The 17,066-nt window shown below is 49.2% G+C and overlaps 8 protein-coding genes across 8 annotated transcripts; 3 read left to right on the top strand and 5 right to left on the bottom strand.

The window, feature by feature from the left end:
* Positions 1 to 47: 47 nt before the first annotated feature.
* On the bottom strand, positions 48 to 2,759 carry F9C07_2133480 (uncharacterized protein). Its single transcript, XM_041285105.2, has one exon. The coding sequence runs from the start codon at positions 2,248 to 2,250 to the stop codon at positions 811 to 813; it is 1,440 nt and encodes a 479-aa protein (XP_041143815.1). The 5' UTR covers positions 2,251 to 2,759; the 3' UTR covers positions 48 to 810.
* A 182-nt stretch (positions 2,760 to 2,941) lies between these two features.
* F9C07_1720 (putative acyltransferase) lies at positions 2,942 to 4,447 on the bottom strand (the record flags this gene model as incomplete). The annotated part of the gene is made up of 1 exon (XM_041285107.1): positions 2,942 to 4,447. The coding sequence occupies one exon, from the start codon at positions 4,445 to 4,447 to the stop codon at positions 2,942 to 2,944; it is 1,506 nt and encodes a 501-aa protein (XP_041143816.1).
* Positions 4,448 to 5,259: 812 nt separating this feature from the next.
* On the top strand, positions 5,260 to 6,474 carry F9C07_2055934 (putative glycosyl transferase; the record flags this gene model as incomplete). The annotated part of the gene is made up of 1 exon (XM_041285119.2): positions 5,260 to 6,474. The coding sequence occupies one exon, from the start codon at positions 5,260 to 5,262 to the stop codon at positions 6,472 to 6,474; it is 1,215 nt and encodes a 404-aa protein (XP_041143817.2).
* Positions 6,475 to 6,950: 476 nt separating this feature from the next.
* On the bottom strand, positions 6,951 to 9,349 carry F9C07_2133487 (putative fungal-specific transcription factor). Its single transcript, XM_071509123.1, has 3 exons — positions 9,179 to 9,349; positions 8,079 to 9,121; positions 6,951 to 8,016 (listed from the first exon to the last, which is right to left on the bottom strand). The coding sequence occupies exons 2-3, from the start codon at positions 9,042 to 9,044 to the stop codon at positions 7,102 to 7,104; spliced, it is 1,881 nt and encodes a 626-aa protein (XP_071364130.1). The 5' UTR covers positions 9,045 to 9,121; positions 9,179 to 9,349; the 3' UTR covers positions 6,951 to 7,101.
* Positions 9,350 to 15,505, top strand: F9C07_2133501 (permease of the major facilitator superfamily). The gene is made up of 12 exons (XM_041290479.2): positions 9,350 to 10,790; positions 10,842 to 11,456; positions 11,540 to 11,787; positions 11,845 to 11,925; positions 11,987 to 12,036; positions 12,090 to 12,423; positions 12,483 to 12,608; positions 12,675 to 12,913; positions 12,963 to 13,054; positions 13,106 to 13,239; positions 13,310 to 14,160; positions 14,241 to 15,505. Exons 2-11 carry the CDS (start codon positions 11,420 to 11,422, stop codon positions 13,598 to 13,600), a joined length of 1,632 nt encoding a protein of 543 aa, XP_041143819.2. The 5' UTR covers positions 9,350 to 10,790; positions 10,842 to 11,419; the 3' UTR covers positions 13,601 to 14,160; positions 14,241 to 15,505.
* Positions 9,484 to 12,423, bottom strand: F9C07_2081580 (uncharacterized protein; the record flags this gene model as incomplete). Its single annotated transcript, XM_071508852.1, has 4 exons — positions 11,974 to 12,423; positions 10,843 to 11,910; positions 9,708 to 10,791; positions 9,484 to 9,639 (listed from the first exon to the last, which is right to left on the bottom strand). The coding sequence occupies exons 2-4, from the start codon at positions 10,989 to 10,991 to the stop codon at positions 9,484 to 9,486; spliced, it is 1,389 nt and encodes a 462-aa protein (XP_071364131.1). The 5' UTR covers positions 10,992 to 11,910; positions 11,974 to 12,423.
* Positions 13,735 to 14,506, bottom strand: F9C07_1356481 (uncharacterized protein). Its single transcript, XM_071508012.1, has 4 exons — positions 14,241 to 14,506; positions 14,047 to 14,160; positions 13,909 to 13,929; positions 13,735 to 13,833 (listed from the first exon to the last, which is right to left on the bottom strand). The coding sequence occupies exons 1-4, from the start codon at positions 14,398 to 14,400 to the stop codon at positions 13,790 to 13,792; spliced, it is 339 nt and encodes a 112-aa protein (XP_071364132.1). The 5' UTR covers positions 14,401 to 14,506; the 3' UTR covers positions 13,735 to 13,789.
* On the top strand, positions 14,826 to 15,107 carry F9C07_2057781 (uncharacterized protein; the record flags this gene model as incomplete). The annotated part of the gene is made up of 1 exon (XM_071508602.1): positions 14,826 to 15,107. A coding segment is annotated over one exon (282 nt), but the record flags the coding sequence as incomplete, so codon positions are not given.
* Positions 15,506 to 17,066: the final 1,561 nt, after the last annotated feature.

Raw genomic sequence — 17,066 nt, forward strand, 5'->3', positions numbered from 1 at the left:
TACAGGTTCGAATTAACTTCTCGCTTCTTCTGACTTTATATATTCCCTGGCCTCCCCCGCGTCTGGTGCAGAAATTCCGAGGTCCCTCGGCTGACCTAAACGGGGTTAGCATCTCGGATCCCCGAGATGTCAGGTGAATTTCTCTTCAGTTATCATACATCCAGCAAACAATCACAGTTGCCAGTATATTTCTCCTCATCTTCATTGTAACATCATATAAATATCTAGAATGTCATTTCCGGGAATAATAAAACATAACAAAACCCATCCTGGTACCTTACTTCCCTCGGATCTCCCACCCGTATACCACTAAGCCGAGATATATAAAAGCTTCACTCTCGGCCCGCGGCAAAACACCAGGTCTACCACGATGTCACTTACGACAAGGATTGCAACGCCGCGAACCTCCCCACTAGTTGTAGCCATGCTAGCTAGATAAGCTCATTCCAGAAGGTCGGCTCTTCATCCGTCTACTAAGGTTATCATCCGATAGTGATCTTCATGTCAATCTGACGATCGTGACTCTATTATGTGGGTATGCTGATCGAACTTAAGTTTATCTTGATGTCGGATAATCGCTTGCTCTTGTGGAAGGGTGGTATAGTGGATTGAGGGGAAGTATGTAAGATAATGTGAAAAGGTGTGAACTCTGTAGTGTTGAGGTGATTGCAAGATATAACATCCAATCAATCAATCACCGAGATGTTGAACAAAAGAAAAAGGAGGAAAAGGTAAAAGAATTAGAGATACATACAAGGAGATCAAGAAAGGGGAAATCAAACAAGGAAAACTGAAGGGGAATCGAAAAAATCACAACATCCCGCAAAGCCCTATATCCTTCATTAAATCACCAGCGACAATATCAATTCCAGCCGTATCTTCATCCTCGCGACCAAAGGCGATGAACATCACATCGTCCAAGTAGCCATGGTACTTGTTGCCCTGTGCTTTCCAGCTGATGGAAGTCACGTATAACATCTCCGTGTGATCCCAGGCCTCTGACTCTCCCGCAGTCAGCGCCTTTGGTTTCTTTCCATGACCAGACGTGCCACGACCTGAGATCCAGAGGGGCTTGGTCGATATGCCATGGACATCGAAGGGAGCCGACCGGCGGAAAAGCATGACATATGGCTCGTACACGCTATGGAATGCATAGAAACTCTTGTGTTGAAAGATGGTGAGGATGAACGTATTGAGATCGGTCGCCTGGCACAGCGGATCCGATCGTTGGCATAGGGTGATAGTCAGAGAGTTGGTCGCTTGGTGAATCGACTCCAACTCCGCGTCCTTCAAGGCCGGAAGGTGTCGCTGTAAACATTGCCGGTCGATCGCAGCCGCAAGGGGTGCCAAGTCTGGACCGACTGAACCGTCAAGTTCCAGTCGCGCGAAGACTCGGTTGGGAGCTACATCGTAATGGACATACGCTTGTCCTGCAGCGTCCCAGAAGAGAAACCAGTTCTTCTCGACGGCCCCGTAGGGAAGCGGACGTTGCAACTCGGTGGCCTGGCGGAACCCATTATCAGACAAGATATCCATGTCCCCCTTCCAGTCGACCAGTGGTCGGAAGTCATGGATCCATTGTCCGAAGCAGGTGAATTGGGAGTTGGACCCGTAGACAGCATACGGTGCCTCGGGCCCATAAAAGACACGCGCATCGTGAGGTCCAATGTTGAGCGTGAAATACGACAGATCGCCCAAGCAGTTGTTACTGTCGCCGACCGTCGCGGCGATGGGAAGAATCAAGGGAGGCTCAACACAGCCTAGGGTTCGCCCGCCATCCCGGAAGACGGCGTCGCACACCAGTTCGGCGAACCAGACCGAGCTCTTGCGTTTATCGGCAGGCTTGTGCAGTTGCGCCGTGATGATCCATGTATTCGGCTGCTCGGGATGGGGGATAATACTAGGATTGATGGCCTGTCGGCCACTAAAGTCGATTTTGAACAACTTCTTGTCCGGTGTCGAAACAGAGTACAGCTCCGTATGGGTCATGGACATGTCTATCTTGGGGTCCGAAGATGCATCGAGACCCGTGTGTTGGTCCCCATATTGTTGTTGTTCATATTGCTGACCCCAGGGTTGTCCGCTAGCATCCGGACTTGGGCTTGGATCCGGCTTTGGAAAGGAATGACCGAAAGGAAGACTACTATTGCGATTGAGATAGTTGCGATGGTACAATTGAAGCCCTAACACAACGAGGACCAGCACCACGCCAACCACGGGGACGATGCGCTTCAACCCTTTCGCCAGCATGACTAACGAAAGAGGGGTAGCAGGAAATTCAACTCCGATAGTCGAGCAAACATCAGCCTATTGTACGAGGGTTCCTTGGAGCTAACAGGAAGACACCAACCGCGTTGGGAGGCAAATTAGGGCACGATGCAGGTTTGGATACTTTTTTTCTCCCGCGTGCGCTATTTTTTTTCATCCCATCCTTTTCAATCTCAGCCGTGTTTTCTCCTCTCCAGTGTCCAGGGTCTGGGGCCAACTCGTCATGTAACCATGGTTGTTAGTTCCACTTAGTGGCGTCTTTTAAGATTTGGTCGAGCTTCCTTTCCCCGGGGTTCCAACCACTGAACATCCCCCGTCTGGGGTATTGGGAGGATCCACTGCATTAGAAGGAGAAAACTAGAAATACATGTGATAGCTGTGGGTATACGCAAGTCCTAGTTTAATTAATGAAATTCCTGCCGGCGTGGTTATTTTATTTTTATTTTTATTTTTATTTTTAATTTGATTCCCCTCTCCCACTTGTATCGGAAGCGGAAATTGGTCCGTGGTGGATCCTTTACGACTGCTAACTGATCGTCTTCCGAGCGATAACAAATTGATCACAAGGGAAGCCAAGCAGGAAGAAAGATACCGATCGCTGGCACTACGAAGAAAACTCTTGAATCACGAAGAAAATATCAAAGTTTGTTTCTATATATATGCAAGAATTATACTATGATTGGTTTGCGGGAGCCAGCGTCTTCCGATAGCACCACTGTGCAAACCGGACGCTGGGTTCATCGACGAATTTGGTCACAATCTCCGCGAGCCAAAGCGTCACCGGCAGCAAAAGAAAGTGGGGAGCAAAGAAGTTCAATTCCAGTCCAAGTGGGCCGACTTTGGGCAGAGGGAAGCGATTAATCCACCCAGGACAGGTCGTCTCATGCGAGTCCCGAACCCAACCCACCGCGGCATAAAGGCGATCCCCCAATACCCAGAGGACGGGTCCGTGGACCAAATAGAATGCGAACGAGATGCGGCCAAGATACTGGTTGAAAGGGGTTTCAAAGAAGCTTTTCAGCCAGTGGATCCGCGAAATTGATGCCACCAGGAAGGTCGCGGCCCAGAATAGATAGAACCATTTGAAATCAAAGACTGCCTGGGGCTTCAGGTAGGATAGATAGTACCACCCCGGAGACTCTCGCAGGAATTGTTCCTCCCAAGTCCGGGATGGTACACCACCCAGGTACATGCTGATAAACAACATTGCATAAAAAATTCCCTCTTTGAACGGCTCCAGCATCATGAACACGTCAGGAAGCTCGTCCCTGGCGGCACGGAGATCCAGGTCACAGAGCAGCATACCAGACATGAAGAGCGCGCAGAACCAGCCGTCAGCGATGTACATGAAGTAGAAGATCAATCCGAGTTCACACAACAGTCGTGCATTGGGTCGACATTTCGAAAATGCCTGGAGAGCCGTGTAGATGACGATAGACCCGCGGAACTCGACGGGGATAGACCACGAATGGAAATTATAGGTGAACCAGGGCTCGCCACCAGTGCGAAAGACGAAGCTGAAGTTTTTCAGCTCGACATACCAATTCCATAGCTCCTCCCCGTAAGTTGATTTGATCTCGGGAGTTGCGTGGATGCGAAACAGGTGTAGATATGTCATATACACGAAGGTGGTGCAAATGACGGGGATATGCAGTCGTAACCAGCGCCGGAATAAGGCAGAGGCCAGGTTATCACCTAGTTGAAGATAGTCGCCAGCTCTGATCAACGAGAGTGGTTTGGCCGACAGCACATAACCTGACAGCACGAAAAAGACGCTCACGGCAAAGTGACCACCCGAAAAGAAGAGGCGCACGCCGGGGAAGGCAACGAAGTAATGTTTCTTCTGGTAGCCATAGGCATTCTCAAAAATCATCTCAGCCCCGATGCCATCGTGAGCCCACAGCTCATGATGACCCCAGTAGACCAGAAAGGCTGCAAAGCCTCGAAGTCCGTCTAGGTAAGCGGTACGCCTGCTCTGGTGGCTGTTGTGGCCACCAATTCCGGTCAGGAATGCCGGCCGGAGGTGATCAACACACCACTGAGCGGCCCGCGTAGGAAGAGATCGGATCGGGGACGTTGGGCGCGATTTCCAATATTCCTTTTCTAACGTGCCCTCCAGATCTACTGTACGCATTTTGGGGATGTCACCAACAGCACTGTCTTCGTGGTAGCTGGTCATTATGGCGATTCAATGGCCCGGGGAACTGGGCCAGCACAATCGCCCGCACGGAAGGATGACGAAAAGTGGTATTTGAGGGCGGAGATAATCCTGGTCCGCGCGGATTCAGAGACGGGAGATCTGACCCGGCTCGTGCGGAGACTGGGGAATGGAGAATGAGAAGAGGCAATGACCAATTTACACCCAGATAAGAGACGTAATGCTGGAGTAGGGCATCACACATCACATGCGGTGATGAGGTCGAGAATTCCGAGGAAATCCTGTGGCCAATAACACCCGGCCAACTGTGAACTAAATAGAGCAGTCGTCAGCTAGGGATCTGTTCGTAGAGTCTTATCGTCCTCTAGCGACCAAGACACATGCGTCGGGGTCCATACTTGGCTCTCAATGTAACCCTGGAGCCGAGGCTTACCCCAGACCCCCCGGCACTGTGGGAATTGCGTCGACCCAGTCAAAGAGGCACGCTACCAATAGCGTCGTGCGCAGCGGCTCCAGTGGCGCACTAAATGGATCTGGACTTTACCCCAAATGAGCTTAATGATGTCCATGGATGCAGCACGGGCAGGATACATGCTAAAACACAGCCACTCAGCACCAACGAGGCCAGGCACGCTAACGGGGATAACTAAAACTAGCGAAATTAAGACGAAGCTGTAAGGATAATCCAACAAAAATCTTGTTGAGCGGCGGGGACACGAGATAGCAATCTCCGCATGGTCCGTGACGCGAAGCTCATAAACGTCGGAGGGTATCCTTTTCTCCCGGGTCTCCATCCATTGATATTCTTGGGTTATGCGTCTCCGGAATAATCAATGACATCCTCAATGTCCGGAGTTTGCCTGCCGAGACAGATCCGCAGGATCATCCCCGGATGCCTCGCGGCCATCTTGTTTGTGTCTTATCTTTCTATGACGGACACGTTTAGCGAGCTAAGTGATGGTCTATCCTACCGATCCTGTGAAACCCACCGGTTTTTCCCTAAGAAGATCTGGCAATCATGGAAGGTTGCTCCCTTCGAGTTTGAGGAGCGCGACCTTACCGTGGCTCGTAGCTGGACGTCCAAGAACCCCGGCTATCGATACGAAGTACTGACTGATCAAAATGATCTTTACTACGTTGAAACCCACTTTGGCCCTGACGGGTTCAATCGCCCAGACATTGTGGACACATATCGCACCCTCACGGCACAAATTATCAAGGCCGACCTACTGCGATATCTGATCATGTACGTGGACGGCGGAGTTTGGGCCGACATTGACGTCGAGGCTCTCCGACCAATTGACCGATTTATTCCGGAGCGCTACGATGAGCACGACATTGATATGGTAATTGGAGTCGAGATTGATGAACCCGGTTTCAATGATCATCCCATTCTCGGGCAGAAGTCGCAGTCGTTTTGCCAGTGGACTTTTATGGCCAAACCACGGCAGCCTGTGATGATGCGCTTGGTCAATCATATCCTGGAGTGGCTAAATGAGCTTTCCGTCAAACAAGGAAAGCCCATCGGCGAGTTGGAGTTGGAGTTCGATGATATCATCAGTGGAACAGGACCTTCTGCCTTCACAGCGGCGGTGCTGGCCGAGATGAGCATCAACGCGGGGCACGAGGTAACATGGAAGACCTTCCATGATATTCCCGAGTCCAAGCTTGTCGGAGGGTTTCTCGTCCTCACCGTCGAGGCATTTGCAGCTGGTCAAGGCCACTCCGATAGCGGGAATCATAACTCCCGCAACGCCTTGATCAAGCACCATTACCACGCCTCCGGATGGCCCTCTAAGCATCCACGACATAACCACCCGGTGTACGGAGAGGTTGAGCAGTGCAATTGGAACAAGGAGTGCGTAGCGCAATGGGACGCCAATACCGCCGCATTTGCTGCGCTTTCGCCGGAAGAACAAGAACATCAGATCGCTCTGAAAAGAGCTTTAGACGCCGAAGCAAACCCGGTCCAAGACCAGACGGCCTGGATTAACCCTGACCCCGATCCGGAATGGCGGGAACCGGAGTGGCAGCCAGAGTGGCAATGAGACCGTCTATGATATTGACGCTATGCTCCACGACACTAAGGGCGTGGCTGACTGACGTCAAGCATAACGGTCATTGTCTGAGCAACGGCGTCTTAGGGAGGAACATGGTATTATGACAGTGGATTGAGCCTAAGGTAGGCTAGTAATAGTGCACTGGCGTTATTCCTATTCTCCATGGAGAAGAAAACGTTGAAGCATTGAAATGGATCTGGAGCTTTTCATGGAGCGGCGTTCAGGTATGGTGGCACGAACTAGCATGTTATATTGGAGTTTTGATTTCTCTTTTCTTTTCCCCCTTTTCCTTTTCTATTGCCCGTTTTCCTCGATCTCTCTCTTCCTGCAAAGAGTGGGTGATCGGTCGGCTCTGATAGATGGGCGGCTCTTTGTTTAATATGTAGTGATTCATGGTTCATGGCATAGAGGGATTTGCCAATCAAGGCAGCCTAAGAAACGTCTACGATAAATTCAAGAAAGTGTTCATACACGGTAAAAGTTTATTCAATTGTAACCTGCGACTATCGTACAGGTGTTAGAATACATACCTTGCTGCTCTATAATACAGTGCCAGACGTCTTCCTTTACGCATGTTGAAAAGCTTCACGGACCATAAAGCTGACATATAACACGTTAGCTGTCGAAAAGGCCCCATGAGCTCTCTACACCGTTCAATTGAAATTGACTGCGGATATAGTCGTCATCCACCAGCTCATCAAGCATGGCCCAGAAGTCGTCTTGATTCATTGCCGGAAACCCTGTCGATTCTTGCAGAGCCCCAGCAGGCGAAATCCTAGCATCCGGTAGAAAAGGTGCGTCGTCCAAACCACTGTGGGGGACGGATGACAGAGACACTAGATCTACCATTCGTTTCGCCAGGACCTCAAATATGTCGCGGAACTTCGTGGCTGTCGGCCATCTTTCGGATATCGCAAAGAGAACGTTAGAACATGAGCGAATGTCTTCGAATCGAGCTAAGTCTGCATGCTCCCTCTCTGCCCAGATACAGTATAGCAATGTTAGACCTGCTGTGAAGATGGAATGCAGAGCGAGGAAGTTCCACCCCAAAGGCCTTCTTTGGTGTAACGTTCTATAGTATTGGCAAATGTCTCCAGCGGCTCTAGCACTTAATGCTAGGTATTCTTTATCCTTGGGAGAGTTCGTCTCGGAGGTAAAATGGGTGATTCGGTGTTGTAGAAGCATGCGCAGAGCCTTGCTGTATTGTATGCGGAAGAACTCTGGGGTATCATACAGAGAGTAGCCTTCCTGTAGCTTACCATCGGGTGTAAAAAAGGGTATGTTGTTCAACCACTCGAGGAGTTCCTGTCGATAAGAGTCGATTATTGTATCATAGGTATAGTCCGGCATGGTGGCCGGGCTGCTAGCACTGTAAAGTTCCTGCTTTATCCTGCTCTCCAGTCGCCTAAGCCGACATAAGTGTACGAAGGAGGATAGGTTCGAGGTTTTTGTTTCAGTAAGTGCCGCAGAGGACTGGTCGTATTGAATTTCCTTTCCGCTGACAGGGCTTTGTTCCAGAGCAACAGGTAACTGATAAGTAGATTATGATTTAGCCAACCGGTATGATGCCTCCAACTGAGCGAATGACATACATCAACATCGATATCATTTTCCGACAGGGCGAACGGACGTCCTAGAGTCAAGGATACAGCACGGTCAAGAACATAAGCGCTCCAAAACACTCGTCGCCGAATCTCAATACGATATGGATCCTGTGCTCGTGGGCCGCCACACTTGATGTTGCGGTGCATTCCCAATTCTACTGCATACCGAACCGCGAATCCAATGATGTGCCAGCCGCCTAAGTTAGAAATACTACCCGGGGTACGAAGAATGTATAGCGCGAGCAAAAGTAATGATTGAATCCTCTCTAGCCCAGGAACCTGCAGTGCCTCATCAACATATCGAGTAGCGTTCGAATAGTAAAACTCCGGGTTGATGTTCCCGCCCATTTCCGGATGAAGCTGCATAATGCGGGCGCTGATTGCGAGAACCATATGAAGGTGGAACGGCTTGGATGGACTAACCCGACTTGTATCCTTAGACAGTTGGTAGGATTGGTAGAACTCCTCAAAGCTGAACCTGTCTAGAAATGGGTATCGGGGGTGAACTCGGCTGAAGAAAATATCCACTAGCTTCCGCTCGACCTGGGGATCGGGTCTAGTGTGATTGTTCGTGGGCGGACAAACATCGTTGGTAGCCTGCATGCTTGAAGATGCGATTGAGTCAAGCGCTGGGTGTGGAAACGGCGATTGAGACAATATCCCTTCCACCATTTTCGACACAGAAAAGCCCGCGGTCGCGCCGACGAAGAAAGGTTCGGCCGTGGCATTCATACTTAGCAGGGCCACATTGGTTGACAGCTCGGCTGTTACCGATGTCACTTGGTGCTCCGACGCCGGGGTGATATTGCGCTGGGCACGACCTTCCAACTCGGCGACTTTGCTCTCCAAACTTCGGGTATACTGTAGGAGGCTGGCGTACTCTTCACCCATATCGGCCCCCATATGGCTTACTCCTGCCCAGGTGCAAGCTTCAGTCGTCAGTTGGACAAACATGGTTCATTTCAAAGGTGCATATATATACAAGCTCTCGCCTTTTGACATGGCGTGCATACTGGACGCGTCCCATTGCACTACGTGAGGTTAGTACTACGACATGAGAGTATTACAGTCAGGGGTTTCGAGTGTACTTTGGTTTTTCGTCGTTTGCAGCGCAGACACGCGATGGGTGCCCGAGTTCGCTTGGAAGATGAGAGATTCCCCGGATCATTCATTGAAAACAATCACGTAGTAAATAGTGGGTGGTGAGCAAGAAAATGTTGGATTGCGTTGAATAACAGGATCAAGTGGAGAATCGAAGAATTGGTTGGTTTTGGGGGATTATTTTAGTATTAAAGGGTCCAGGCCATTAGACAAATCAGCTCACGCACTAAACGGGGCGCCCCCACCATTCTTCACTCCCCAATGCGACCTCATTGAGTAATCCAACGCTCGTCTAAGGAACGATCTTCGTGAAGTCGCTCCATACCAATTTCCTAAATGGTCCATCGACATGCAGATGGAGACCACGTGAGTCCATCCCCTGACTAAATAGGAAGGCGGAATACTGTTCCATTCCCAATGTATGCACATTTTGCATCTCATTTATCGCCTAGACTCAAATGCCCGTTTTAGGGCAAACTCTTGAAAGTTCCCCCTGCATGGAGGCCCCTTACATACTTTGATCGACCTCTTGGTGAGGTTATAAATAACACAGCTGACTGTGCATGTCGAACCAGAATAAGGATTCGGACGACCTGGCTGCACAAACGGGCCCTCAGTTGCCTTCCGGGCCGAATGCTCACAGAGACTGTGAGGATATCCAGCGTGGTCCTTGAATGCATTCATAATATCGGACTCCGTAAGAAAACCAATGAGCGCTTTTCTTCGGATGCCCACTTCTAGCCGGTCGGCACGATACCAAGAACTGCCCCCGGCTAAAGTATCCTGGATCTCGGACTGACACAAGAAGGATTGCGTTTTAAAATGGTTGCTATGTAGGATATACGGCGTATCGGAGCCAGCTGACCCAGATATTCTGAATATGATTCTGGGAGTGATCTCTAAACAGATTCCCATATTATCTGCGGTTGTCAGCATCAAATTGCAGGAAACGTGACGGGGTGTTCTGGCGACCCGCTTGAGACCGTCGGCATAGCTAGGGCTTTCTAGGAATAGTCGTCGTAGAGCTGAGGACGGAGGAATGGCCGGCATTTCCCCTTTCCCCACTCCAGTATCAAGCGAGAAGGGTATTGCATCAATTGAGCTGCAGAGTGAATTTGCACATAGCCCGAGCCCATCCGAGTTCATTCCTGATCGACACAGCTGGCCTGCCTCGGTTACAAGGAACAAGGACGGTAGATTCTCTGAAGGGTGCGGGTGAACCTCTAGGTAGATGATACCGTCTTCCTTGTAGAGCCGATCTGACATATCCCAATTTTGGGCCGTGTATACTTCCCCATTGCCGGTCGCTTCGGATAGGATAATCGCGCTAGTGCATTCAGAAGACGCTCGTGGATACGACGGATAATAAGGCTTATCCTCAGCCTCCGAGGTTAACTGATGAAGACTTCGAGTTGGGTCATCGCACGTTGTAGAAGGATTGCTAATGTGTGAGAGGTCATATCGTGCATTCAATAAGATTATATCTTCCAGGTCCACTCCTGCACCGTCGGCGACGCCACGCATTTCTTTGAGGCCCGATAACCAATACTTTTCCAAACCTGGAATATAGCATTCCCGAATAATTCTCAGTGCGGTGGGCCTACTATAGTATGAGCAGGTCGAAGGGAGATGGTTGGGCGTTGTGTCTCACCATGAGATAAGATTCCCTGGCCGTTTATAATGAGTAATATTCCGCAGAATCTTATCCTTGACCTGCTGTCCATGCGAAAAACCGCGGTCATAGGGCAACCCGTGCACCACGACATGTTGATAATTGTCGCCGCTTAGTTCGCTTGGCATATTGGCGTTAAAGATTAGGGCTTGGCATAGGCAGAAGAGAGAATTAGGAGATCTTCCACGTTGGTTTTCGTTTCTTATCTTAACTTCGGATTGTATGTTTCTCAATCAATGAATGTCGAATTCATAGCGAGTATAAGTGTTTTATAAAAACATTTTGTCAATTGTTTGATGATAGAGCAGCATCGGCAGGTTCCCGACGGCTTGGAAGGCCATCGGTAGCTTGCCGACCCATCGGGAAGAGCCGACCCTCTTTATCATGCTCTCTCTGCAAACCCCTTATTCATCCCTGTCAGTACGGAGTAGCCACCACAGAAGAAGGATGATTTGCCTCTCAGAAAGGCCCGCGCCGATCCCGCTGTTCTCCACATGGGATAACTAGATTCATTCAGTCAGTGAGATGTGAAGATGATGTGGACACTGTGCGGGGAATGTCTTGGACCCTTGCCCGGTGCGTAAAACAGTCTTGTGAGTCTGATTAAAAGCTTGTCGGAGTTTCATAAAACCCCGACTTCTGACACCCCCTTATACTCACCGTCCTTATATATTAGATTGCCATGTCAATAAATCCCGCTTTTTGGAAACTTTGGGCGAAGTGCAGGCAGACATGAGTTCCAAGGCCCTGGATGTCGCTGCCTCCAGTTGCCCACGAGCGGATGTCGAACGATCCAAGCAACCCCACGGATACGATGACGCTATCAAAATATTCAACGGGGAGTCAGGAGAGATAGATGTCGAGTTCACCGATAAGGAAGCGTCTGTCGTCCGCTGGAAGATTGACTTGATCATTGTCCCAATGGTAACTGCGATGGAACATCTGGTCTCTGGTTCGCTGCTGACAGAACCCTATTGACAGATGACTGTGAGCTATATCCTTTCCTTCATCGACAAAGGTATCCTATCCACTGCTGCAGTCTATGGACTGAGAACAGATTTGGTAAGTGATGGAAACATTTTTTTGCAGTGATTAACAGGGAAAGCTTACAGTTTTCAAATAGAACCTGAAGGGCCAACAGTATAGCTGGACATCATCGATCTTCTATTTTGGGTATGAATCAACAGTCTTTGTCCTAGGGCGTGCTGACTGACTAAGAGCTATAGATACCTGTTCTGGCAATACCCAAATTCGATCTTCATGCAAAAGCTTCCTATCGGCAAGTGGATAGGGTCCATGATCTTCATGTGGGGACTTTGTGTCGCCACAACTGCCGCGTCGACTAATTTCGCAACACTCGCCGTGAATCGGTTCTTCTTAGGCCTCTTCGAAGCTTCCAACAATCCTGCATTCACCCTATTAGTCAGTCAATACTTCACGAAGAATGAGCATGCCCTGCGTTCATGTATTTGGTGGGCTGGTGGACCAATTGGCGCATTTATTGGTGATGGTGTCTCAAACGGCATCGGCCATGTGCATGGAAAACTGTCCCAATGGCAGGTATGATTAAAGATTTCCTTTTGTCTGTCAAGCGGATTGCCTTGCTGAGACTAGATCAGTATCTATATCTTATCTTTGGTCCCATCACGATGCTGTGGGGGATCATAGTCTTTTTCACCATGCCCTCCTCACCCATGTCGGCGTGGTTCTTGACACCTCGGGAGAGGAAGATTGCTGTTGTTCGGGTGGGAACATTCCTTCTTGTGCATGCTCGCTTTCAGTTCCATGGTGATTGACACTGGCAAATACAGGTGCTTCACAACCACGCGGGTCTTCACAATCGACAATACAAAGTTTATCAAGTCAAGGAAGCCCTCCGCGATCCTCAGGCGTGGATGCTGTTCTCCATTGTATTTTTACAGTGTATACCCGGAGGCGGTTTAAACGCATTTAACAAGATTATTCTCACGGGCCTTGGTTTTTCAAGTGTCGAGTCCACTGTTGTCGCGATGCCAGAACATGCCGTCCAGCTTGTCAGTGTGTTACTTGCGTAAGTCCTAAAAACCCCATCGTTCCTGGTGGCCTGCTCACGACTTTAGGGGTATTGTATGTTCGTGGATCGGTAAGGGCAGATGTATTGCCATGATTCTTAGCAATGTATGCGTGCTTGTGGGCAGTGTTCTGTTATACAGTAAGCTTCGAACACTGGCATACTACTGACTTATGACTTACAAGAGAGCAGCTCTACCGACCGATCGGAAAATGTCGCGCTTGGGTGCTGTATATTCACTGCTGACTTGTACGGTATCCTATATAATGTGCATGTCCCTGATATCGTCCAACATTGCTGGATTCACCAAGAAAATGACCGTCAGTGTAAGTTCGCGAGTCTTTGACATCTCCAGGTATCCTTGATAGCTATCTGACTCAACTCCACTCATTCCAGGTTATGGTTTTCGTCGGCTACTGCGTGGGCCAAATTATCACGCCGCAATTCTTTCTATCGCATGAAGCACCAACCTATCCTACCGGATTCCGTGCATATTTCGTTACCTCGTCCATGATGATCTCAGTTGAAGCGGCCCTCATGTTCTATCTGCTGAATGAAAACAAGCGCCGGGATAAACGGGCACTTGAGTCAGCGGCCTCTCAGAGTACTGGCGAGCATCGAATTGTAGAGACGGATCTTTTAGATCTGACGGATTGGGAGAGGGCTCAATTCAGATATGCCTGGTAATCGGAGGGAAATGTGTAGGATTGGAGGGAGGTATGAATTCTGTTCGCGATCGTTCTAAATTGCATTCCGCTATTTGTTAGATCAAACTTCATGACAGGGGAATAGGCGAACTCTGGGCCACTCTGTGTCCTACCTACTCTGCTGCTATATGTGTAGTATATGCTACGACATTACGGCAAAGCCGACGATTCATATGATTATGACTGAAGTGAAGTTCTCTTTCACATACCTGTCTTATCATTTTTATTAGTTACCCCTCTACGTGGGCATAATCGCACATCTCTTGCTAAGTCCGGGACTTAACCTACCGTTGATTGAGCGCCTCAGGACTACTACCTCCATCACCAAGATATGAGAAATAGACCATAAAGTCAACCACCCTCACTTCGTTATAGAAAGTATGTGGCCCTGAGAAATATCTTTTCGCGTAAGGTGGCGGAACTGACCTGTTAGTACAGCTAAGGGACAAAGGCTGTCACCAAACCTCCACCATTCTGCTGGACTTTTGTTAATCGTATCTGCTCCGCATCGTTCAAACAATTCCACTTCTAGGAGGAGCGCTGAAGTGCAATATGCCAGGGCAATAAGTCTTTGTTCTATGTGATCACAGTTACACCAGCAGTAGAAAAGGTACACCTACAAGGCAACTTGTTCGTGCGGAATGTGTGCAAAGGCCAAGGTGTGAAAGTAGGGGGCTTAACGACGGTTACCGCGATGGTGGCATATGGAGCAGGACAGACAAAGGGGATATAGACAAACGATGTCACTACGGACTTCCAAAATGGAATGAATGGCGCCATTTTCCTGTTGAATCTGTCTCTAACATGGAGCGAATCCTTGGCCGTCGTGGAGTTCGCTTGTTAGTTGAGAATTGGGGCGGGTTCCAAATGGTGCATAATGATATTCAATTAGCAGATGCTTAGTGAGTAAACCATTGGGAACTAGTGTGGATGTCCTACCATATGACATTAAGAAAGTCTAGAATACCGGCCAGTTGCGAAAGGATGGATACTTACAGCCCTCTCCGTGGGCCGTGGTATCCGTATTGAGCAGAATGAAGTCCTATTCTTGGCTTGCTAACACTCCTGTTCGATTGTGCCCACAACGAATCAAGAAACCGAGTGAGACATAGTGCTATATTGGAACAAGGCCCAGGATTCTGTACGCATCGGACTATCCACGCCCATGGAAAGAGGAAACATGTGATAAGCGGGACGTCTGAAACGTCCAAGCAAGACCGAAGATGATGCTTAAAGCCCATCGTGGGATTATCGCGTCTCGCAATCAGATGGTAAAAGGTCCAACGACGATAGACGATTTATCGAAAGGAGACAACATGCTCGGCTGCGAAATGAAGACGGCGGTAATCATGTATAGTTTGCGGTCACTTAACAATCATGGCATCTACAATTACTGTGACACAGAAACAAAAGCGACACAGCCCAGGGCTGATGCCAAGCTCCTTCTTTTCTTGTGTTCGGCCAGATATCCAATCAGACTCCCCTAAGGGTTATCCTTGTAAGTCTATAGTGGAGTTCTGAGAGGCTGCAGATCCTTCAATCACACCTTCCTGGGATTGAGTGTCAGCTTTGCGGCTGAGCGTTCCATCAAGCGACTCCAGATCGATAGGCTGGCGCCAAAACGACCACACCTTGTAATCAGGTTAGGCAGATCCCTGAGCGAATATGCTCTCTAGGCGCGACTATCGTTGAAGGCTAGAACAACACGTCTTCGGACTGACTAAGAAGGATGCTCTCCTTAACAGAGGCCTTACACCTCATGATCCGTTCAGCTCTACACTCTAGCGCTATCTCATGGTAGTATTCTTTATCTAATCATGCTGTCGTGATCCCCATCGGTACAACCACTGGAAGGTATATACGTGGACGGATACATAGTCTGATATGGACTCCACGTATGTCATTTGTCCAGGACATCAGGCCATTACCAGTCTTGTTGTAACGTTTTACGGTCTGTCGTCCACACATAGCGCGTACGTAGAAAACATTGCACCTGATACTGTTCGCAGCTGTTAGACTACACAAAGCTAGTGTATGAAACCTCCGAAGTTCGGAAGATATATTCGGGATAACAAGAAATACTTTTACGCAACAACAAGGAGTGGTATCGCTGTAAGAGCCCGATATGCATGCCGAAGAAACAGACAAGTGTCCCGCTACGCGAGGATATCTTGACACGGGTGATCTGCGCTTGTCGGCGAAGATCTCCAGCAAACGGCGACCATCTCCCGTAGCTTCTTCACATCGAGCATGTCTTATTATTCCGATGTAGACCCGACGCTTCGAATGGAGCTTTTTCAGCACGTTGGCAGAGGAAAATAAACACCATGCAGGAGGATCTACTACAAGGTCCGCTAACGTGCGCATTTCGAACCGCTTCCCGTGGATCTGCAGGACGGCGGAGCTGCAGAGAAAAGACATTCACATCTGCAAAAAACGGTCAAGATTCTGCACGTGTGTCCCAGGGTGGACACAAACGAAAGGAACTTCAGAATGCTTGGTCAACTTTAGGACCAATAAGGTGAAAATCCTTAGGGGATGTAAGGGTCGTCACAACGGGATCTTCGGCCTCCCGTTTTTCCCGCTCGAACCGCCCGTATACATATGGCGGAAGTAATTCTTCCAGCTCAGTCCGATGCTGACAGCTCCGGCGGTGTCGGTGTCTTATCTCCCAGCCAATCCCGGTCTATTGTTATCTATAGGAGCCGGTCTGGACCGACTCTGACAGTCAAACTCATATCTATGGATATTTACCTGCCAATGTCTTTGTCTTCAAGTTCTGGAACAGCATTGCAACGCTTAATGCGCGCCTCTTAAGTGTGGGTCGTGCCAGAGAGTTTGTCGTTGATTAAGCGCACACTAGAGGAGTGGACATATGTGGACATGGATAGTAACACCTCAAACGGCAATACTAGATCCATTGTGCCTCAGCCCATGCTAAACATGCTATTCTAAGAGAAAGAATCATTGTGTGCTGTTGGTGTGTGGTTCGGCATCAGGAAAACGCCTGCTCCGAGTTGTTGAGTAGCCCGCACCCGAGTTACCCTCAGGAAAGACCTTTGAGAGATTCCTTGAAAAAGGTCTCTTGGCATGTTGGCCAAGCCGGCGTGAAGGTAATCTTGTCTCTATGTTTGGGAACGGGATGCGCTCTAGTAAATCTGATCTTGCTGTTGGTTCGAGGCCAAGACCGTGGAAATCCTTCCCGGCGATGCTCTCACCGGTTCCTCATTCTGGTCCCCGATAGTCACTACGGGAAGAGAGAGGAAGCCAGGCTGTCAGGACTCTCCCACTTTCTCTTAGGAAGCGTGAGCTACAGAATCCGGAAAAAATAGCATCTGTCACTGTACTGGTATGAGTTAGTAGTTAGTATCAGTTAGTCAACAAGCTTCTCGGACCGCTATCTTGGCATTACAAACCAGAATGAACTCCCAGGAACGAAGTCGCTC

Source organism: Aspergillus flavus, chromosome 2, assembly GCF_009017415.1.
Source record: "Aspergillus flavus chromosome 2, complete sequence".
In the NCBI taxonomy this organism is placed as follows: Eukaryota; Fungi; Ascomycota; class Eurotiomycetes; order Eurotiales; family Aspergillaceae; genus Aspergillus; species Aspergillus flavus.